The sequence below is a fragment of the Pimephales promelas genome, chromosome 1 (genome assembly GCF_988280905.1).
Source record: "Pimephales promelas chromosome 1, fPimPro1.hap1.1, whole genome shotgun sequence".
Classification (NCBI taxonomy): domain Eukaryota; kingdom Metazoa; phylum Chordata; class Actinopteri; order Cypriniformes; family Leuciscidae; genus Pimephales; species Pimephales promelas.
The window spans coordinates 39,064,826-39,090,020 of record NC_142769.1 but is presented as its reverse complement, the minus strand read 5'-3'; the positions used below and the strand labels follow the sequence as shown (position 1 = coordinate 39,090,020).

The following is a 25,195-nucleotide window of genomic DNA, read 5'->3' as shown; positions in this document are numbered from 1 at the left end:
TGTGAGATCTAGTCTCACTGTGAAAATGTTTCTACAATCGTCAAGTTTCTGGTCTTGCAGTCCGGACGAATCTTCTTATGTGTGCATTCGGAGGATTATAATGCTAAAAATCGGTTGATGCTGCCCTTGTGTTTGTGGTCTCCCACTGTTTAAAAATCGGTTAAGGTTTGAAAATCGTCTATTGTGTCCCAGACCTTGGGTAACAGAAAAGTATGGAAAGCTAAAAATAGGAATGTAAAATTAAGTTAAAATTTACGAAAAATTCACAATTATTGGATATAAAGCCACTAAAACCACTAAAAAACACTGTATTATCCTGCCAAGCCAGTAGCTGGCCATGTCACTTCGTAAAAAAAAAAAAAAAAAAAAAAAAAAACGCATACAAATTTTTTTTTCAGTTAAATACTGTGTTGTTTAATAAGCCCATTAGTGGAAATTAAGAGAAATAAATATGAAAATACTTCACATGAGGTTGCGTTTCCACTGTCCCACATTCGCGTGCGTACGAATAGAAGTCAATAGAACGAAAGGTGTAGTGTGACTGCCCCTTTAGGGCTACAATCCCAAAAACTGAAAATAATAAGAATTGGGAATGCAGAGGGGATCAATAAGCAGAGGGAGAGCCTGGGACGATGGACAGAAACAAAGAGAAGAAGAGGGAACGGAGAGCAGCTGCATCTCTCTGGCCGTAGTGCTGCAGGTGGGACTTCATCAGACAAAAGACACTCAGTCTGAGCGTCTCTGTCTTTCTTGCTCACCCCTGCCTTTTCACTTCTTGGCAATATCGCCGTTCGCTTCCCAGCCATGCAGCAAATGAGTTTGTGCTCAAGCTTGTCTGAGTGAGAGAAAGAATAGGCTTCTATTTTTTTTACCCTTATTTTTGATCGTGGATGTGACACTGACTTCAACTGCACAGGAGATTAAGCCACACGTACACCTGTTCTGGACACACGCACACACGGACATATACAGGCTACTGTAATTGGCTCAGTGCAGGTTAGTTCAGTTTAGTGTGTTTATGCAACAGTAGAGAGGAGTGGCTGCATTGTTCCACCTAGATGCTGTTAGCCACTAAACACGGGACACTTCTATAACACTTCTGATACGTCTCTTCCTGTCCCAGAGGATTAGCAGCTTGACACCTGAGCACAATGTGATCTAAAAGACATGTGTTTAAAATAAATGATTGAGGTTTGTTTATATATATATATATATATATAATAGGTAGGTCACCTGTCTCACTCTTTATCTCCCCATCCCCCAACTCAGCCCACAAACACACAAACCCCATCCTTAAAAGTACCTCAAGGTGACTCATAGTTGGGTTAAAGTGTGAATATGCGTCTGTTTTCAGTGTCTGTATGTGTTTACTGTTTGTGCATGTGTTGGTGTGTGCACTTTTGTTGGCTGTGAAGGATATAACACACGCAACCACCGTGCGCTCTAGTGTTTCATGGGCATGAATGAGGTCTTTATGAAAGGGAGTTTCCTCCGGTCAATCCGCCCTGCTAATATCCTGACATCTGGAACAAACCATATTGAGTTTTCTAAATGGACTCTCACTTTTCCCCATTCTTCCCATAAGTGAGTAAATAATGGGAGTTAATAAGAGTGTCTAAGATAAATAAGGAATATTTGAACAACTGCTTCAACACATATTACTGCTTGGTTAATATTTTCTTTTTAAACTTCCTTGGGGGTTGAGGCTTTTTTTCTTTAATATGATTTTTTTTACTATGCCCCCAAAATATATAAAAAAAAAAAAATTCAATTAGAAAAGAAAATTATGTTAAACATACAGTACAAGAGGTGTATTTAAGTTTTTGTACATGCGAATTGCGTGTGAATAAAGGATTAGATCTGGGCCAAAAAATTTGCTGACCCCATAAGACATTATCTATGTTCCAACGTGTTGACCACTATACACTCTTGGAAGAAAAGGTTCTATCGGCGCCACCTATTTGGAACCCCTAAAAGGTTCTATACACTCTTAAAAAAAGGGTTCCTCTGGGTTCTATATAGAACCCTGGGGTTCCATACTTGGCCAATAGAACCTTTTACCACAAAAAATGGTTCTATATAGAACCATTTTGGAGTTCCATATATGAAGCGGGGAATGGAACCATTTCTGGTTCTAAATAGAACCATTTCTTCTAAGAGTGAACAATCACTTGAGTTTACTCAGTTCCGTTAGCGAATGTGACTTTTATGTAGAGATGATAAATATCCACCAAGTGTTGAAGCAACTGAACTAAATATTTATGTAACAAATCCCTGTTGGCCTATTGCAAGAATATGAGCGTCTTCAATCAACAAGCATATCACATTGTGTTTTTTTTTACTTACAGAATGGTAAAGCCGCCATGCTTTGTGTATGTGTGTGTATATATTCCTTGTTATTTTTAATGGCTCTTCAAAAACTAGCACCAAAAACATAGTATTACATAATTTTACATTTTAGATACATTTTAGTGTATTTATGGTTGCATAAAGGCTAAAAATAATTGAATTTCTAAGGCTGAGAGCTTGTGGACAGTTGGCGGATTATGAAAATGGATTCGGAAGTGCAATATGCACTGATGAATGAGACATAAAAGATATTAACGGGTCTATCCATTTGAATGAGTTTAAAAGAAAAAAAAAGGTATATGTGTGCTTGTCTGCAGAGGTTTGTAGATATTGGGCAGTCCTGCAGGGATTCTCGAGACTGTGGAGTTCAGCGATGGTCTGCTCTCTGTGGGGGAAGGGCCCTTACAAAGCCATTTATTTTATTACTCTTCCATTCAGCCCTCAGAGGCTCTGTAATCTGCCATTAAACCATTACTGCAGGAAGAGAGAGAGAGAGCGGGATAGAGATAGAGATTGAGGTAGGGGTGGGTAGTCACACTCAAGGGGCCTTCCCAGAGGGCCGGGCTTACAGTAAAGCAGCTGGGCATAGACACACACTCTCTCGCTAAAATCTCTATGTCGTGCCTGAATACACTGACTACCATTTGTGAATGAGAGCATTTGGTCTAGTAGCTCATTATGGAGTTTAAAAGGTCATGACCTTTGACCTTTTGTGTTTGGTTTTGCTTGCGGTTCTGTCTTCACATATTTGATGAATAAGGATAGCAGTATAGATGAGGGAAAATGTTCATAATGTATTTATTTGCAATGTGATGTGCCATTTATTCAATCCCATTCACATACACTGCCATTGTAATGTTTGTGGTCATTTTGAACACTTTTTGTGGTCATTTTGAACAACATTTATGTTACAAAAAAAATCTATATCTAAAATAAATCATGTTCTCTTGAGCTTTCTATAGACCATTTCACAAGATGTAAACAACACTGGTCCAGAAGCACTTCCTGTTTCAGTTTTTTTAACTCTACATAAAAGCTGGGATAAAATACAACCAACAGAACATTTAAAACTGAATCAAAAAGTTCAACAAACATCTTTAAGATGTTTTCTTTACATGTGAAATAAAGAAAACAGTTACAAACTGAAACAGGAAGTGCTTCTGGACCAGTGTTGTTTACATCTTGTGAAATGGTCTATTCATCAAAGTCAGTTTTCAACACAGATAATAATAATAATAATAAGAAATGTTTCAGAACTGTAATGTCTGCTGAAATTTCAGCTTTGCCATAATTTATTTTTTTAAATACAGTAAAATTGTGAAATTTAAAGTATTTGTGTCAAATAAATGCAGTGATGTCAAATAAATGCAGTGATGATCTTAATGACTCAACTTTTGAATGATAGTCTATGGCATTTTACAGTATAATTACTGTGAAGAGTGTTCAATTTCATTTTGTGACAGCATGTCATCCAAAATTCATACTCTATGGCAGAAAACAGTGAAATAGTGTAAATTCACAGTTTATAGGATGCAACTTTAGTTATTTTATTGAAATTTCTGCAACTTTCTAATGTCAAACGGTCCGGATGCATCAGCACGTGACCCCCGACATTTAGACGTCAGCAATGTTCATTCTTTTTCAGAAGCTTCGCCCACCCAGTCACTGTGAAGTAAAAAGGAAATAAGAAAGGACTAATGTTAAGAGTAATATGTGAGAAAGTCTATGTTTATGGGCCCTGGTCATTTCACACAAGCTATGAAGGAGCTTATAAAGTCAGCATGAAACGGAAGTTGCGATCATTTATCTGAGTGAAACGCTTCTCGGACAAGACATGTAGGGCAGGACTTGATTTTGTTTATTGGGGATTGCTTGGTTCATTGGATGGTTGTGGTTTGCTGTGATGTCATGTGAGTGACAGGTTGTCCCTCCCTCGTGCCAGTAAACGCATCATCAAAGAAGAGGAGAGATGATGATGATAAGTGGGAGTGATTAAAGATTATGAGGACAGATGAATATTAAAATAATAATGATGTGCACATATAAATCATTTATAATAAATATTGCCACATTCCATTTAAAAATGGAAAAAAGGAATATATATACAGTATTTCATGAAACATTAAAGGCACAGCAGCAACAAAAAAAACTAATGAATGGGCCAAAAAATGTTGCTTTAAAAAACATTGACAAACATTCTGTGGACCTAAAGGGAATATGAATGGTAGGTTGCTTATTATTTTGGAAGAGCTTGTTCTTTTTTCTCCAGTAGGATCAGCGGTTTCCATCCTCTCTCTCTCTCTCTCTCTCTCTCTCTCTCTTACTGCTTTCAGATTGTCTGTCATTCTTCATTCAGCCTTGTATTCATTTTGATTCTGCTCTCGCAGCTGACAAGTGTGAAATGAATACAGTATCTGTTCACTCCCTCTGTTCCTCCCTCTCTCTTGCTCTCTCCGTCTCTCTCTCTGTCTCCTTTGTGTGTTTTGGAGACTAGATTCTGAAGATTTAGTGAGTTGATTCTCTTTAAGCCTTTTCTTATCTGAAGAAGACATACAAAACTGAGTGTCTTCCTTTAAGTCTATTTGCTCTTTCTCTCCTGCTCAGGAGGGGGATAAACTGTGTGTGTGTGTGTGTCGTTGCTTTGACGCAGCTGGAGTGTCCAGTGAGACTAGCAGAGCTGCTAAATTAGCCCTACCCTGCAGCTGCTCTTATATATAGCCACACACACACTTTCTCACGCACTCTCTATTTCTCTCCTGTTTTATTAATAAAAGTGCTCGGATGGACGTTAAAACGGGCTGAGGAAGACAACAGGGATCGCTGTACGTTTGGTCAAGATGACTAACAAATGCAGCTCACATAAAAACACACATACACACACTGAATGAACACTTCCTATCTGCGTGAACACAGATGTGCCTACATGCACGCATATCCAAACAAAGACGGGCTGTCTTGCATTTCTTTTCTCTCCCGTTTTCTTTTGTCTTTGTCCTACGTTTATCTTTCACTATGAAAAGGCTGTGCATCTGTCTCTCTCCTCTCATTCGCTCGTTCCTCGCAAGTTCATTGACATTCATTGAACACAGCAACGAGCGCTCAGACCTTCCGGCACTCAGAGACTGTTTGTGTGTGTGTGTGTGTGTTCATCGTTCTAGCTCTGTGATTAGGATTGTTATTCTGTATCAATAAGTAAATTAAATAACAGTCATGCTTTTATTAGAGAAAAATAACCGATGGAACGGCTTGGTCTGGTGTCAATGTGTTTAAACTACAAAATGTTCATTTTAATGAGCATGTTTGTCTTGTTTTTCAGTGAAAACATATTTTTAACACAATTAACAAGATAAATTCAGCTAATAAGCAAAACTGTGCAAGATATTAAGACTTTTTGGAGACTTTTTAAAAAAAAATTAACCGAGCCTTAATATTTTATGCTGTGTTGCTTAACAGGTAAATTGAACTTTATCTTCTAAAAAGATGATTAGAAAGCATATGCCACAGAAATTGGAATATTTCTCGCTGGAAAACGCCACTGACATTCTTTATTAATAATGTATGACAAGGTGTTTCTTTATCTTGTTTTACTGTTTCGATATTTTTACTGGAAAGCAAAGATTCTCATTACGAAAGTGTAGAGAAAGTGAGCGGAAAGAGCGTTTAGGGTATTCCCTCTGTCTGATCTCTCTGTCACTTGTTGCTCGTCATTTACTGAAATCAAAACCGGAAAAACATCCTAAAGGCACACAAACAAACATTCACACGTACGAGAGCGGTATGAGAGTGATTATCGAGAAAGGAAAGAAAAACAAGCGGTGACTCAGAGTAAAAGTGCCCCAGTTATCTAAATCTCACTCCTGATGAGAATTCAAGGACTACTTCTCACACATGAGCTTGTATGTGTCGCCCAACTGCTGCGCGCTCATTTCAAGCCTGTAATATATAGACATCGACTTTCTTCTGAATGGTGGGGGTGAACGAGAAATAAACCCAGTGAGCAGAGTGTGATTTGGTCACATGGTCAATATGACCTGTAGGCCGACTAATGTCTTGACAAATCAATATCAAGGAGGTGGGATTGTATTATTTTAAGGTGATATACAAGTGTGAGAGGGGTGAACATGTCTTTATTTATGCCGATTGGTTCACTTCTTGGACATTTTTTGAGTGTGAATCTGCATGGTCGACAGACAGAGCAAAAAAAATTATGTCTTTCTTTGTTTTAATGGTGATATCCCCATCTTTCTCGCTCTCTGGGGTGTTGGTAAAGGGCTCACTCCCCGCTCTCCTAATCCTCTTTATCCTGTCTGAAACCTATCCCACCTGTCATTACACATCTGGACACACACACACATCATCTATGACTGTGTTAACATACATTTCGGCTACAGACGTACATACTACGACTTGTATGTACAAACCTTTTTATACAAAACGTGGTTTGTTAGGACTCCAGGCTGTTATATTTATATATATAGATTCTACACTGTCATATATAGGTACGATTTAGAGATATGATATACATAGCTGTCAAATGGTAGTAGGAATAAATAAAAGCTGATTGCAAATAGGCTACACATATGAAATGCTTGAGACAGTTATGGTGTAATATTCAATCATATGCTATGACGGTTGCTAAATCAGCCAGACTAGTGTTTAGATTAGATTCAAGGTAAATGATTGCACAAATCGTAATCAGTTTATCTACTTATTTAATTATCCACACAATTATCGCTTTCTAATTAGGATTTGAACAGCACTGCAGGTTTCTGTGTTATGGGGGTGGTGTGGTAGCTTAGAGATTGAAGATCAGGGCTAGTAATCAGTCGGTTAGTGGTTCATGAACAGCAGAATTACTGGGATCCCTCATCGCCAGTGTGCCCTTGAGCGAGGGCACATAACCCTAGGCTGCTCTGGAGGGAAGAATCCCTGCAATAAATGTGCTGATAGTCACTTTGGGTAAGAAAATGTATGTTAAATGAGATTGTTAGGTATTTCCCTTTAGGGGTGCAAGATATACCGGCCACCATATTGGTTGGTATTAGGGTTAGCGTTATCGGCCTGATAAGAAATTTTGGCATATATATTAAAGCCTATAAAAAATATTAAATATGATTCAAGCAAGTACATACAATTATGATGAATACATTTATATTACAATTACAGCACAAAGAATAAAATTATAACACTTTTATAATTGTGTGCTTGGGACATGGATTTTAATGGTGAGAGTTTTGTTTTTGTAATCAGGCTCTTAAACATTATATAAAAAAAGTGGATTTGGATTTAGATTTATCGGCCAATATATCAGTTATCGGCTTTAAAATATAAAGAGTTATCGGTTATTAGTATCGGCCAAAATATTTGGCAATACAGGGTACATACATTTTTTTAGTGTTACACTAGAGGTCAATAGTTCAGGCTCAGTAAGATTTTTTTTAGGGGGGAAGAAATTAAATACTTGTATACAGCACTTGTACAGGACCATATAGGCATCTAAAGATTTATATGCCCTCAGTTTCTCTTTATGATCGGTTTCTCTATAAGGCAGGTGTAGAAGTCAGGCCACTCAGACGAGGTAACGTAACGTTAATCCTGTCAGGTCGTCCATGCATTGAGTGAGCGTGCAGACGCCGGCTACGGGTCGGCCAATCTGGTTCTGTCGTTAAAAATAACTTTTGGAAATAACAATCGCGGTCCTGGACACTGAATGACCTTGCACATTAAGATAAAATTGGATTTTCTCCAGTCATTGTTAAAAAAACAAGCTAACAATCCTTGCTAACTAGCGTTAGTGAAGCGGCCAGAGGGATCGTTCTGCCTCCACCTAAGCTCCGCCCACAAAAATATGTCACCATTATACAGCAATTAAATTAAACTTAAAACTTTTATAACGTTACAATTTTTTTTACGTGTTTCAACTAAATCCCATTCTTTTAAACGTTCTATTCATCAAAGAATCCTGCAAATAAAAGTTTCACGGTTCCATTATGATTTTCATATTATGTTTTTCCTGAGTTTTATTATCCACAACGTAGAACAAAATGACATTTTACTCATTTTGTCTATCCTTTTCAAAAAGCTTGAACGAAATCAGCGTGGTCCTTTTTATGTGAAACTTCCGTTTATTTGCGGAGATTTATTTCTCTTTCTTGAGATGAATTACTAATCAAGCTGTATTGTATTTCCAGCTTCATGTGTCAAATATAATAGAGAAATCTACTTTTCATTATGCCTATTGTAGTTGACTAGTTTTATTGATTGGAAGATATTTGCATTTCAAGTTTATGTAGACTACTTGGCGCTAACAATGCTAATATCACAAGTTCAGTTTTGATCAAATGTACGTCTCGATTAATAGCATAAATGTAAACGAATTTAACACTTTATTTGGCAAACTATCATTAATATAGTGACAAAAATAGTTAGTTCTTGGTTAACATTTATCTAACTAGATGTCACATCTGAACAAATGCTTATTTGCAAGGTCATCTTGTTTGTGTGTGTACAAGATGAATGTTTATGTTTGTGCTGCAAAAGACAGAGTTAGAGGGAGAAACCAGAGCCGAGCAGAAGACAACTAACACACACATACACACGGCGCACGCTCACTCTAACGCAGTGGCGCATGGCTGGCGGGCTATTCTTTGTTTATTAGCATATCTAGATGACAGTGGCATCGCAGAGGCAGCGGTAATTAAGGGCACAACAATGGAAACAGTAATGATGATTGGCATACCATTACATGCCACAGGGAAGGAGGGAGGGAGAAAGAGAGAGAGAAAGAGTGCAGTGGGGAAAGAGATAAATGAAGAAAGCTTGCTCTTTTAATCTCAGCAGGGCCACTACCTCTGTGTGCATGCGGGTCTGTGCGTAGCTGTGCACGTGTAAGTTTGCTCTCTTGTTCGCCTGTGTGTAAATATGCACAAATTCGTTTACTTGCGCTGGGAAGTCGCTTGTTTTCCTTTCCCCTCCCTGTCACAAATGCACACTGATTTCTTTGAGATGGCTTATTCAGAAAGGAGGGGTTTTCTTTCACCCTGTTTCACCTCTCTTCCCTTTAAAACGCTTGTTAAATTGCATGCTATGAGTATTTTGTGACTTTTCCTTTAAGCGCAGAACAGTGTAAGCATAAAATGTCAAAGTTCCAAATGAAAATCCTCTCATTTGTTACTGAAATGTTATTGACATAGAGGTGCAGTAAGCAATTTCTGAGAAACACTGTGGATATTTGAAGTCAGCCCAAACAAACACACCCCTTCCTTCGTTGCTCCGCCCTTAAAATGCACAAACACTCAACGCAAGTGTCTCTTTATCATATCCGAAGCGAAGCAAAATAATGCTTTGTGGGAAAAAAGCGAAGATGACAAACGTACAGTACACAAGTATACAAGCAAGAGTTGGTTGTTAGTCTCCAGCAGCAACTTTTATTCAAGGACATGTTAAAAACAAAACTTGTTACTAAATATAAATAAATGCTGTTCTTTTGAACTTTCTGGTCTTTATGCTACTTAAATTAATCAAAAAGAAAAGTATTTCGGCGTATATTACACTTTCTAACATTGAAAATATTAAGAAATATTTCTTGAGCACCAAATCAGCATATTAAAATTATTCCTGAAGGATCATCCGACACTGAAGACTCGGGTGATGATGTTGAAAATTCAGCTTTGCCATCACAGGAATCAATTTTACATTTATTTTAAATGTTTTAAAAAGTATTTTTTTTTTTCATAAAATATTTTAAAATATATTAACTATATTTTACATTTTAATAATATTTCAGTTTTCAATATTAAAGTTTTTTTCTGTGTTTTTGATCAAATAAATGGAATCTTTGTGAGCATAATAAACTTTTTTTTTTACCAACCGCAAATTTTTGAACGATAATGTAAATAACAGAAATGAATGAGAACTGGGGCTTTTAAGCTACAAAATGACCCAAAAAAAAAACATTCGATTTAAGTGATCCATATTGTACATGGCCTATATTTCAGGTCATGTGATAGGAGTTTGGTGAAGAACATACTGAGATTTTAGAAATTTTTTTAGAATATTCACAGATAATCGTCCTCATTGAGCTGTTAACCACTATGGCCGCGAATGTGATGTGAACTGTATCAAATGTTTCATTGAAAATATCAGACTCAGAAGAACATTTTGGTCACAAATCTGATCTCGCTGCTTCTCTCATGAAATGAAGTGCGAAGATAAGTGCCAATAAGTGCAGATAACATAATTTTCAGTGAAAAACAACTTAAACAGTCTGTTTCTCACACAAATCTGATACACGTTTTTGTTATATTGAAATGAATGGTCAGGATATTCATCAAAAAGTCATCTTTTGTGTCCCACAGAAGAAATAAAGTTGACTAAACAATGACATTTGGGGGTTTAATTTCCCCACAGGGATCTGTACCTCTGCCTATCTCTTCAACGGTGTTTGTCTTGGTGAGCGAATGAGAGGTTGACTGTGTTTTCCGGCACGCACACATTAGGTCTGTTTATGTTGGTCTATGAGAGTCTCCAGACCCCTCCCATTTTATTTCTCTTGGCACAAACCCTCTCCCTTCCCTACTCTGTGTCTCTATCTTTCTCTCTCACACACACACTCATCCTGTTTCTGTGTTCTCTGACAAGAGGGACTGCCCTTAATAACTCTTGTTGTACAGTGAAATGTACGAAGCTTTTCTCAAAATCTTCCTCTTAATCATTGCTCAGATAACCTTCTGCTCCCTCAAACTAAAAGTGGATATTTTTGGAGCCAGCAATGTTCAATGAGTCGAATTTATTTTTTTCCAATTAGTCACTGCATATTCAGTAATGATAAATGTTATAAAATAATAACATAAAATAAATTTAGATTTTTGGTCTGTGAAATCTGGTTAGTTGATTAATGGCCGTGGTCGAAACTGTTGGTTAAACTAACTTTTCATTAATCAATCATTTTGCCTCCGTATGAATTACTGAGTGAATCATTTAAAATAATAACGTGTCAAAGATTCCATAACTTTGTCTTGGCATCTGTGAAGAGGCCAAAAGCTTCTGAATCATTGATTCGTTTCAGATGACTGCACAGACAGGGACACCATGGTTGAATAATCAGCACTTGCAGAGGTTGATCGATAGCAGCCGTCATGGAAAGCTGTGTGTGTGTGTGTGTGTGTGTGTGGACATGACAGCCAGGTCTAGACACAAGAGGAATGAAGAGACAGATATCATAGTACAGCATCGAAGGACATGCAGAAATGGGTATACTGAGTAGTTAGAGAATAAGAAGATCATTAAGTAGTAGTGCCAATAATAATTTTACATGGACTTTTTAATTAGAAGCAGCATATATATATATATATATATATATTAGTGCTGTCAAACGATTAAAATATTTAATCACGATTCATAGTTTAATGTCATAGTTAACTCGCGATTAATCGCACATTTTTTAATCTGTGCTAAATGTCTCTTGATTTCTCAATTTAATGCTCTTATCAACATGGAAAAGTGGATCGGCTTGCTTTGTGCAATTGTTTTTTTTGCAAAAGATTTTGCAGAAGTCGCATCAGCTGTGTGTGTGTGTGTGTTTGTGTCTATTAAATCAAAATCCGATAATGAAGCAAAACAATGAAGAACAAAATAGTGATTATATTGTTGAATGACAGATGAGATGTGTGACTGTTACTACAGTTCTGGGAACTAGTTAATTTTTCCGAAAATGCATCGTACTGTGGTCGTTAAGCAACGATTTATGTTGTTTGATTGTGCTGTATGTGTTGGATTTGCTAAAAAGAACCAACTGCTTATAGCCATTTGTTTGGGAATCAGACTAAACCGGTTGAGCTGTATGTTATTGATTCACTACTGAACAAATGAACAAAACTTTGGTGAATCAAAATGAATCAATTCTTTTAAATCGAACTAAACTGGTCTTGCTGTGGTTTCTGTTGCGGTATTGCTGTGCTTCTGAATAATTAAATCAGGGAACTCTGTTAGAATTTGTACAGTATGCATTGATGGACAGCCCATTCTCACCCCCAAGGCGTCACTTAACTGACGCCTTGGGAAGCATTTGGACATGCTTCAATATCTGACGCTTTAGGCGCCCTTTAGCGTCAGTTAGATGACGCCCTAGGATCGCGTATACCCTACCCCCACCCCACACCTAAACCTAACCGCGTCCTCTAACTGACGCTTTCCTTTAGCGTCAGTTAGATGACGCCGTAGGATCGCGTCATGTAAGTGACGCTAAAGGGCGCCTAAAACGTCAAATATTGAAGCATGGTCAAAGGTGACGCCTTGGGGTGAGAATGCGTTGTGATGGAAGAATGCACATGCGATAATTGCTAACGGAACCAAATGTCATTCACATCAGCTGATGTCATAGTTTTGGTATCATGTCCAATAAACATACCAGTGTGCATTTTTGTATTTTTTGTTGGTGTTCATTGGTTACATTGTACTATTGGTGGTCCGTTGTGTCGTGTAAACCTAAAATGTCAATTCTATTCGTTTTGGTGGTGGTGGCGGCGGTAGTATTTGTTCTGGGCATTGTGCTAATTGACACTTTGGTTTTGGGTACTATTTGATGACTTTTATTTTAATCTCAATACCCAACAAATCCATCATCCCAATTATTGACATCTACCATTACACACACTCAGACTGCACTAATTTATTAATCCCCTCTCATTACTGTACCATTCTGTTCATTACTGTACCATTCTGTTTGTTTAGCGTCCTGTGTGAATGCATGTGTGATTGTGTATTATTCAGTGTGTGTGTGTTGTGTATGCAGTGTAGCTTTAATGAGAATCAGAACAATGCAATCAGATGTATGCCTTACCAGCCATAATTATGAGGAATATGCACAGCAGTGTGGATGATAGGTCTGCTCCCTCTCTCTCTCTTTTGCCAGCTTTCTCTGTGCTGACAGATGGTTGTGTCAGTCATAATGGGACAAATCCGATCGCTACCGAATGAAAGGCGTCCCTCCAGCAGAGAGAGGGAGAAAGGGAGAGAGACAGTCGATGTGTCTGTATTGATGTGTTTACTCAGGATGAAATTGGCATCCATTAGAGAGAGGATTGTGTGTGTGTGTGCGTGTGTGTGAGTGAGAATACAGGCTCTAAAATGAAGGCTGCATTAATTCATATTCTGTTACACATGCACAGACACTCTTCCTTTACGTCACGTGTTCACACTGTCTCTCTTTCAAACATAGACACACATACGCACGGCAGGGTGGACTGCGCAGACAGCTTGGCGATGCTGGGGAAGGTGTGTCTCCAGAGTTCCATTGTTCTAGACGGAGAGGAATCTATGTGGGAAAACCTCCTAGATAAAAAGGGGGTGGGGAATGGGGGGATGAGGGAAGAGAAAAGAGGAAAGAGTGCTTTTGTAGGAAGTGAACTAGCAGTGTCCACAAGCCAGCTTCTTGGGAAGGGGCGTTAGGTGTAGTGTTTATTTATTCCTGTATCGTATCGTATCTAAGCGGATACAATGTAGGGAGCTGTCAAGAATGTTTTTTTTTTCCGAAATGATATGTACAAGGCAATATTCTGTAATGGTTTTCCCAATGGCTTTCACAAGTCTTAGAAAGAGCTTTAAAATGGATAATGGTGTCAGAATCCACATAAAATAGAGAGAATGCAGAAGAAGAAAAATGGAAAAAATACTGCACATTCTTCTGCAGCTGGAATGTAACAGTAAATTATTCATCCCATCAAGAATCTGTTTCTTAGGAGGTCTCTCTTCATTCGTTTCTCTCTCTCTTTCTCAATCTTCTATAAGGTTAACAGTGGCATGAAACCCACAGGATTTCTAGCTGCACTTGGACACTCATTCCAGCTACTGGTTATGTTTGAAAGATAGAGCCCTGAGATCCCTACAGACCATTTGTGGGCAGTAACAGACCAGTTGGCTCATAGTAACACAATTAAGTTGTTGCCGGAAAACCTACATATATACTTGAGAAATGTGAGCGAATGTCCAGACTTAGACTGTTAGTAAATGTTGTCACATACCATCAGCTGATGTTACACAATTCTGGTTGATTGGCAATCCTTTGTTGATGTTTTTTTTTTTATTGTGACGTTCATAATTAATAACTTGCAGTTATAAAAACCCTGTGTCTTTCTGTTTCTCCACAGCTGCCTGGATCCCTGAAGAGGAAATTGACTGGGGCCGTCGAGAGTTCCGCATCGCTAAACGGGGTCTCTGACACGTCTATGACCCAGGGAGGTGGCAAACGACTATGTCTGGAGGATGTCACCCTGGCAATGGGCCCCAGCTACCCTCAGCCCCCATTCCCCTCTGGGATGGGCAACCAGGGGGGTGTACTGGAAGCTAACCGACTGAACAGTAACAACAACAATTTGGGCTCTCCGTATTCCGTACCCCCGAACACTAGTCCTGGATCAACTCCGGGGACTGGGGGAGCCTCAGGGGGCTTCAACCCAAATGGGAGTTCTGCCACACCTTCAGTGGAACAGGAACTGCAGGAGATTTTAGATGAACTTACAAAGAATCCTGATCCCACTTTACCTGAGCTTGACATTGACAAGATCTTAGGAAAAGAAAGTGATGACCAGGCAAGTAGTGCAGGAGGTTTCGTCCACCCTGAAGGTAACGGCACCCCTAAACGATCCCCACAGAGACAGTCGCACCTGGAGGCCCACCTCACTCAATCCCCTGGATTCTCTCAAGCTGGTTCCCCCCAAGTGGGTCCAAGTCCTGCTGGGGCACCATATACGCTACCACACCCTTCCAAACCTGTTCCGTCTCCACTCTCAGCATCACCCCTATCGTCGTCCTCCTCACAAGGGCAAAATCAGGCACGATCACCCATGCTTTCTGCCGCTCTATCAAGCCGTGCTGGGTCCAACTGGCATGAGGTGTCCCGGGCCCAACAGCTTCAGCAAATGGCTTCGAATAGTAAGCACCATTCTAACAACAGTGCGGGACCACCACCTACACAGTCGGGGTTGTCTGGATTGGGCCAGCAGAGTACTTCCTGGGCTGGTCCCTCTCCACCCTACCGACCAGGGGATAAACTGCCTAACTCATCACCTCATCAGCAGCCCTTCAGCCCAGCAGGTAATATTCAGAGCCCCCAGAGCTCTCTAATCTCTAGCATGGCTCCAGCCCCATCCACTGGACCTTCACCACCCTACAGGCCAGAAAAGCTTGCCAGCCCAGCAATTGCTCAGCCCCCTTTTAGCCCCCAGAACAGCCTTCTGTCTGGAAATGCCCCACCAGGAGTTTCAGGCACTGCAATCCAAGGTTCTCAGGCAAGTTATCTTCCTGGCGTGGCCCCAACATCAAACAACACTCGACCATCACCTCCTTACAGACCAGATAAACATCCGAGCCCAGCTGGGCAATGTCAACCAGGAACACAACCTCCCACACAAGGACATCTTTTTAATTCACAAAATAATCAAGCACCTGTAATGTCTAGTCAGCTGTTCAAGGCCATCACATCCAACCAGCCACCACCCAGTAGCCTCAAGCTCCTCATGCAGGCGCAGGGAAAACCCTCACAGCTGCAACTAAACAAGACCTCCGCAGCTGGTATGGGTACAGAACCGTACTCCTTCAATAACACCAAGCCATTACGACATTTTGACCCCGATCCCTCTGTGGCCAAACTGGGTCCTCTAGCCGTGGGAGGATACCGCAATGCTAGCATGCAGCCCACAACGCCGACATCGGCCACAGGACATGGACATCTTCTGCCACAGCGTATGCAAAGGGGGATGCCGACTGGTGGTATCGTGCCTCACTGCAGAGATGTGAGTACCATCACTTCCTTGTTAAACTGATGTGTGGAATGTCATATATTTCATCAGACAGGTTGTATTAAAGTCAACTTTTAGTATGAGCTTTAGGGGTTTTGTAACCTTGAGGATTTGTGGTTTCCCAATGTGTGACTTGAGGTGTTTTTAAAAAGAATTGGGGGAAAAACATTGAATAAAGATTTAACAGATAACATTTTTCACTGTTAAAATATTTTCTCGTTGACTTTCCAAACTGTAAACTTTGTAGCTCTTAGATGATTTCAAAACATTAGCTACTCTTTTTGTACGAGTTATCCACCATGCCATTTTCTGTCTGTTGAGTGAGTTTAGTGTGAAACTACAGGAGCAGGGTGGAATGAGACTATTTTGTGCCTCTAACAGTGTAGAACTGACACACTTTACCTTTAAGTTCAGGCAATAGATGACTTCTGTAGTTGTTATTTTCACAGACTGCAATGTGTCTAAAATTTTTGACAGATGATTTAGTGCATTGGAAAAGAGACAAAAGATGTTTTAGTCAGGGCTTCTAGAATTACTGTACATTATTAAAAATCCCAAGATATAAGATGGGGGAAGTACAGTCCTGTGTTTTTCCATTAGCTTGTGGAGCTTTGGGTATGCTCACTTTTTAGACTGTTTCTAAAAGGTGGAGTGGCACCCTGTGGTGTGTGCCATGGGAAGAGAGGGGAGTGGGTGTTCCAACTCTGTGTGTATAAGGGGGGCAGTTAGGAAGCTCCAAAGGTTAATTGAATGGACAGCTGAACATAGAGTGAAGGAATGTGAGTCTTTGTATACGAGTAGCAGCCCAGCGTGCTCAGCCCATCTCATTTAATTAGGATAGGGCTGAAATTACTGCTTTTATACTTGTCTTGTTAGTGTTTGATGTCTGATGATTTTAGTTTTTTTGTATTTTGATGGAAAGAAAGACTTTAAGTTTTGTTTGTGCTAACTGAGAGAAAACTATTTGTTTGCTCTGAAGTGAGAGAGTTTGTGTGAGTTTGTTTACGCAGTGAAGAGAAAAGACTTTGCGAGTGTGTGTGTGTGTCCACGCTAAAGAGAGAAAGTCAGTCTGTGTAAATGTGTGTGCCTATAGAGTTTCAAAGTACCGCTGTGCATTCTGTCTCCCTGCGTGGCGGTCTGTTTGAAGACAGAGTCCCCCTCTTTGAGCCCAGTAGTCCTCTTTCATCACACCAATAAAAGATAATGAATTTTAGAGGAGAGGGAGATTTGAGGAAGAAAGAGAAAAGGGGGCCAGTTTCTTTAGTGTCTTGGCATGCATGGTTGCAAACTAAAGAGGGACTCAAACCCTGTATCCCCTAAACTGACTGGCTCTTTCTCTCTCACACACACACAAACACACACACACACACACACACACACACACAGGTTGGGTTTTTGTTTTATGAGGGTATTATATAGAAATTGTGATTTTTTTTTTTAAACTGTTCAAACTATACATTATATCCCCTAAACCACAGAAAACTTTCAGCAAAAAACATAACTTAGTATACTTTATAAGCTTCCTCTTGGGGACATTTTGTCCCCATAGCGTAGGGTTTACCACACACACATACACACACACACACTCACACAGTTTTATTCAATTTAACTACTCATCTCGCAGTAATTTTTGTTTATTAGATTCAATGTGTGTACATATCTTTTCAATAGTGGGAATTCTGAATATAATGTTATTGGTTGATTCAAGTTGCATAGTTTGCTTTTGTAATTAATTTAATGTCATTTATATATATATATAACAAATATTCAATATTCATAAGTATTTAGCTTATTTTATGTGGGTGTATATATTGATATAATGTAATAAACATATATATATATATATATATATATATATATTTATATATATATATATTTATATAAGCTTAATAGGAAAGTGTTTGGTATTGGTTCGGTTTGGTAAAACTTTGTGACACTTCTTAATATGAACTGAACGCATACCTCTATTTTGTTTAGGAGCACAAACAAGTAAAAAACAAAAGTTTGATTATTATCAAGACTCATGATTCACAAGAACCCAACTGCAACACAGGTATTTTCCCAGCTGGAGTATAGCTTTCTCATATAGTCGTTGACTCAAGTGGGGATTCCCTCCTCCTACGGAACATCTCTCTCTCTCTCTCTCTCTCTCTCTCTCTCTCTCTCTCTCTCTCTCTCTCTCTCTCTCTCTCTCTCTCTCTCTCTCTCTCTCTCTCTCTCTCTCTCTCTCTCTCTCTCTCTCTCTCTCTCTCTCTCTCTCTCTCTGTCATGCTTACAGTTTGTGGAGGAAGTCTGTTTGCCTGTCTGTTCAAAAGCAGAAGTGAGATTGTCTTTTTTATCTTTTTAACCTTGCTGACACTCCTCAATTAGAGAAAGAAATAGACTTCAGAGCGATTAGTTTATTGTAAAAAGCCCAGAAATAATAATTGTAAACCAGTAAGAAGCAACAGTGGCAGGGTTAAATATGGAGAAATAAGAAATTAAATTACATATCTGTGTGAGATTATAGAACAAACACATTTTCTCCTCATCTTAATGTCTGTTTGTAGTCAGTTCCAGTTATCTAGATGTGGAAAAAACCTTTTATCCCTTTCTCTACTTGCCTTTTTGACATCAGTGACAAATTCTTTGTTTCAGTCTATCTCTTTGTGCTTCTTTTCTCCCCCCTACTTGCTCTCCTCTGTGACTTGGTGTGACAGATTGGATAACCCTAGAGGTGTGTGTGTGTGTGCGCATGTGCGTTGTGTTTATGTGCGCATGCAAATGATTTATGAGGACACAAATTTGTATAATGACATGGGTATTACTCTGGTGTAACAACATAAATGTGGTTTATGAGGACATTTATGTAATGAAAAAGGCTTTTAAAAAAAAACACAGAAAGTTTTCTGTGATGTGTTGGTTTAGGGGTAGGGTTAGTGTAGGGGGGTAGAATATACAGTTTGTGCAGTATAAAAGCCATTATGCCTAGAATCCTCTTAATGATAGGTGTGTATATGTGTGTGCGCGCGCACATTTAAGTGCTTTCTGGAGAAGCCCAGGTGTAGCTTTGGATGAAATTGGTTCATATGACTAGAGACGTTTTGATGCCGTTTCCCTAGTGCCAGATTGATGTTGAAGTGACTCAGTAAATCTGAGTTCAGAAGGAGGCGCAGTGGAGAACAGTTGAATTGAAACAGTAAGGGTTCAGTTAGGATGGGCAACTCCGGTCCTCGAGGGCCACTGTCCTGCAGACTTTAGTTCTAACCCTGACAAAAATGTGTTTTTCCTAATCCTGAAAACATTGATTAGCTTGTTCAGGTGTGTTTAACAAGGGTTGGAGCTGAACTCTGCTGGACAGTGGCCCTGAAGGACCGGTGTTGTCTACATTGTTACTGTATCAGCTTTGACGCATCCTAAAAGTCCTTAGGAAAAATTAAAAATAGAAACAAATGAAGTAGTTGTTGACACTCAGATTATTTGGTTTTTGAATGTTGCATGTTGAATGTTGAGACTTTTGTTTATGAAAAGTCTTTTGATTGCAGAGTAGACTTTGGTATCTGACCACAAATAAGTACGTTTACATGTGCATAATGGCACTACAGCGGGTTTTGCATACTTAAGCTAAAGCGTTTATCTCCCTGGGCAAGTACATAACACAATGCATAATTAAAGTTTATAGGAATAATTATCTTTCAGAGCAAGCACTGAAGTCAGTTGTGGTCTGATTAATGCCAGTCATCTAGGTCTGTTAGTTCGTCTAGTCTTTAGTTCGTAAAAACCAGGCTGGTATGATTTTATTCAGACTAGAGTGTTTGTGACAAATTTTTATTTTAGTCTGACTAAAACTTTTAAAGTGTGTTTAAATGTACGTATTGCTGATATGAAATGCCTTGCAAAAACAAGCATTTGCTCTCCATTTAATCTCATTGTTATGTGAGAAACAATTGAGAAGATGAGTGTATGGGGTGGTTTTTAAGGGTTATGTTAGGACTGGGTATTGATTGTACCCTTTTTATAGCATGTGTTCATGAACATTGACAGCTTCTCTTCCACCATTACAACAGTCAATTATTCAATGAATGAATTTATTTAATCTCAACTTTATTTTAATTAGGGTAGTTTCAGTAAACAATAACAACACTGATCACCACTCAGCCCTGTTGGTATGAATCGCTGTCTTCTCTCTTGTTTGTCTGTGTGTTCATGTCCTTCCTTCAAGGCTGAAGTGGCAGGGGGGTTGGCTATGTACATGGGAGAGAATATTTCATGCCAGTACCACACACACACACACACACACATCCACAGCGATCTTCCCAGCAGGGTGTGGAGAGTCTAACCTTGTTTTGCGCCTCTCTTCTGCTTGGGCACATTCACTGATTTTAACCATTTTTAAAAGCTCTAAGTGGGTCAGCTGTACATAAATGTGTCTGAGAGAAATACGAGACAAAGGGAGAACAGGTCACTGCTGCCAGAAGAACACATTTTAGCAATAGGAGTTTGTGCCATGCTTGTGTTTGTTCTTAGGTAGTTTACATTTAAATACTTTTAGAAAGTTGATGTGTCATTTGGTGCGACGTAGTCCATGTAAAACTACGATTCGTGAACTAATGACTCCTCTAAACCAAATCCAAGTCAATAAGTTCATCAAAAAGATTAATGAAAATTCACACCCTTCCTCTCTAAACCTAAGTTTTTATTTTTATTTATTTTTTTTATCTCTGATACGAAATGAAACATTTCTGTGACAGTCTCATACACTTAAGAGTTTTGGTGTATAAATGAATTATTACATGTTGTCACTGTCATCCTGATTGTGTTTGTATCATCAAATTGGAGCTAATTTATACTAAATACAACTAGAAAACCACCCTATAGTTAATAAAACTTAAATCAGTATACTAAAGTATCAGCTCATTGTCATAACACTCAGCAGTGACTGTTCTTAAAAGCTAAAGTAAGAAAATGTGAGCTGACTGAAGCAAGTCATTTGGCTCTTAAAAGTTTCATTTTTGGATCCAATGGCTCACATTTTATTTTATTTTACATTTTATTTTAGTCTAGTCTCCTGATGCATCAACTACGGTTATGTCTTACAGCCCAGCCCTTACTGAAGAGTTCATATTAAGGACACAAATGATATCTTGATTTATTGTAATGAAACTGACAAGGAGGTCTTAGACTAAATGCCTCCTTTAATTTTATTCAGTGTGTGCAAGAAAGAAGCCTTGTTGTGTCAGCTTCTGTGCTTTGTGCCCAGAGGAGACAGAAAAGAGAGACAGAGATAGAGAGGACATTCAGCAATCCAAGCCCTCATCAGTATTTTATTAAGAGAACGAAAGGGTTTTGCAGCCGAGACCTGCTTTCCACACATACAAATGCATATTCCTGCTCTTCATACTCGCATTTCCAGCTGACAGAATCTACAGACGTACTCTCAGTCAATGTCAAACACATTTACCTATCCTCTCTGATTCTGTTTGTGTGTGTGTGTGTGTGTGTGTGTGTGTGTGTGGGTGTGTTTGTGTGTGTTCGTGTTATGTTGCTGTTTTAGCAAAAAACAGCAACGATTAAATCCATCTGCACCAAATGCTCACTCTCTGTCTGTTCAAAGGCAGCTCATGTTTAATTCTCTCATTTTTTCATATTACTGTGGGGGGTGGGGGGTGCAAGAGAGAGAGAGAGAGAGAGAGAGAGGAGATTGTCAGCATAGAGACACTGAGAGAGTCTGACTCCAGACATGCATAGTGTGTGAGCGTCGCTGGGAAAGACAGAGTATGCGAGTTTAATGGTGAGGGATGAAGAGAGAGAGAGAAAGAAGGAGGGAGAGAGAAAGTGGAGGCGGAAAGGGAGAGACAGACAGGAGGCAGACAGAGTGAGACAGACTTGGCGACTGAGTTCTGGGAGCTGCTCTACACACACACACACACACACACGCTCTAAAAGTATCTAAATAATATACACACTCTCTAAATAAATCCACCTACACAAGAACTCTGATTGTTTAATAGCAATGGACTAGCTCAGATTTATTCAGGACTGAGGCAAAAACAGCGTCTCTGTTCTTGTTAGTCATTTTCTTCCGTTTAGGATGTGTTCAGTTACAGTATGAAGGTTCGTCAAAGCAAATTACGTTTATTTTAAAGAAATAAATACTTTTCAAGCATTTAGTAAATTAAGTCAATGTAAAGACAATAATTGACACATACTGTATTGTGTGTATACTATCTGTTGGTCAGTCTGTACATGCTCTCATTTTGACTTTTAATTGCAGAAATGTATTGGTAGCCTGTTTATACACATATGATCATCAATTATGACTTAAAAAGATGAAATTATTATACACTAACTAAGTCATAGTTCTGAGATAAAATGTAATAATTATGACAAATATAATTGACATAATATTATTTATTAAGTCAGAATTGCGTGTTATAAAGTCAGAATTGCGTGATCTAAAGTCAGAATTGCGAGATATGAAGTCAGAATTGACAGATCTAAAGTCAGAATTGCGTGATATAAAGTCAGAATTGTGATATATTAAGTCAGAATTGTGATATATTAAGTCAGAATTGTGAGATATTAAGTCAGATTTGCGTGTTATAAAGTCAGAATTGCGTGATCTAAAGTCAAAATTGCGAGATATGAAGCCAGAATTGTGAGATATAAAGTCAGAATTACGAGATCTAAAGTCAGAATTACGTGTTATAAAAGTCAGAATTGCAAAATATAAAGTCAGAATTGCGTGTTATAAAGTCAGAATTGAAAGATCTTAAGTCAGAATTTCGTGATATAAAGTCAGAATTGCGAGATCTAAAGTCAGAATTGCGAGATTTAAAGTCAGAATTGCGAGATATAAAGTCAGAATTGCGATATATAAAGTCAGAATTGCGATATATTAAGTCAGAATTGTGAGATATTAAGTCAGAATTGTGATATATAAAGTCAGAATTGCGAGATATAAAGTCAGAATTGCGATATGTAAAGTCGTCAGAATTGCGATATATAAAGTCGTCAGAATTGCGATTATATTAAGTCAGAATTCCGTGATATATAAAGTCAGAATTGCGATATATAAAGTCGTCAGAATTGCGATATATTAAGTCAGAATTGCGTGATATATTAAGTCAGAATTGCGATATATAAAGTCATCAGAATTGCGATATAAAGTCAGAATTGCGTGACATAGTAAGAATTGCGTGATATAAAGTCGCAATTCTGAGAAAAAAAGACAGAAGTGCAACTTTTTTATCTAACAATTCTGACTTTATTCTCACAATTGCGAGTTTACATCTCGCAATTCTGACTTTATAACAAAATTGCGAGTTTATATGTCGAAATTCTGACATCTTTTCTCAGAATTGTGAGATATAAACTCAATTGCAAGTTATCAGGCCAATTCTAAGGGGAAAAAGACCCCCTCAGAATAGTTTAAATCTCACAATTCTGACTTTATATCACGCATTTCTGACTTTATATCACGCAATTGCGACTTTATATCTAGCAATTCTGACTTTATATCTCGCAATTCTGACTTTACAACTCGAAAATGTGAGAAAAAAGTCAGAATTGTGAGATAAAAAGTCGCAATTACCTTTTTTATTTTTCGTTCTATGGCGGAAACAAGCTTCCCTAGAAATTGGCTTCCACAGTAATGCAATGTCATTCATCACAAAGATTAGTTTAGGTGCCCTTTCTTGCAAGTTACAATTGTTGTGCCAGTAGGTGGCGACGACGAGTGTCTGTTTGAGTCCTTTTAGCCAGTGAAACATTTTCTCATTTATACAAGTCAGCCATTTACGTTGCAAACCTACTCGAGTCTGTAAATTCACATTTAAAAAAAATGACTCGTTCAGTGAAGGGTGTGTTCATTGAGTAGTTCCAACCAATGAAAAGCTTGTTTAAATCCCATTCTCAAATGCTATCGACTTGTGTTCTAGTCAGTCTTTGAGCACAGGAGAAGCCAAGTGGTCGAGATCTTCAAACGGAAAAGACCGTATCGTCATTCTGTAAATTCCTGTTTAGTCTATAATTCCGGGCTGAAGTTGACACTGCTCTCTTTGTATATTTAGCATTAGTTTATACAAACTAGGCTACACGACCAGCCGCGTGTGTGATGACTTTTGGATTTGGTTAGACACTGTGTTTGTGTTAAAGCGGGTTATATAAATGTCAGATTGAGTCTAACGCTGCCTTGTGTTGACAGTGATGACTGGCTGTTTGACAGCTCTAGTGGATCTGCTTGCCAGATTTACGTATATAGATGGTGCTTTTTGTTTGTTCACGTGTTTGTTCATATCTCCGTTATGTCAAACCTATGTAACTTTAATAGTGACCATGCTAGCTCTGTTTCATGTCAGTGCCTCTGTATGTGAAGGTACAAATGTGTGTTTGCATCTTGAAAGACAAAACAGCATTCGAAAATGCATTTAACTTGAGATAATGTGATATATCTACAGTAATTGGAACAGGATGGAACTTGATTTGACCCATTGGGATTTGCTTGGATCATTAAAAGTTAGGCTTTGATATTGTAAACTACCATCTGGTGGCAACATTTGCAGAAAGAAACAGAGGCATTGAACGTACATTTTGAGTTGCAAAACCTTTAGTTTATGTCTGTTCTTATATTTTTTTTTTATTACAGTTGGATGTTGAAGGATCATGAGTCCATATATACAATAGACTGACATCCTCATCCTCAGAAATCATAAACAAAACCACACAAGCTAAAAGAAAATATGACCCAGACAATGTTAAATACTGGTACGGGTTCACTTTCAGTGAGGACGTGCTTTGTTTAGTGAACTATTGTCTGGAAAGTCAAAAGTTTAGAGTGCTATCAAAGTTCAAGAGGCATATAGAAACACTCAAAACTATAAACACAAGCCTGTTGTGAGTCTAATCTGAATATAGGACGACAAATTATCCATTTGTAGTCAAAGGGATAGTTCACTTTGAAATTAACTTTTGATATGTTTTAGCTTACCTCAAGGGCATCCAAGATGTAGGTGTCTTTGTTTCCACAGTATTTTCAATTTTTACATTTTTAGGTCAAACCGTTGTTGTCT

At 38.5% G+C, this 25,195-nt stretch overlaps 1 protein-coding gene across 3 annotated transcripts in view; it reads left to right on the top strand.

Moving 5' to 3' along the window:
• Positions 1-25,195, top strand: part of LOC120469808 (uncharacterized) — an 82,174-nt gene that overhangs the window by 38,608 nt on the left and 18,371 nt on the right. For all 3 annotated transcript variants that reach the window (XM_089129661.1, XM_039659017.2, XM_039659009.2), the window contains one exon: positions 14,496-16,139. In XM_089129661.1, the coding sequence (XP_088985787.1) occupies positions 14,574-16,139 (1,566 nt within the window). In that variant the 5' untranslated portion in view covers positions 14,496-14,573. The remainder of the gene's footprint in view (positions 1-14,495; positions 16,140-25,195) is intronic.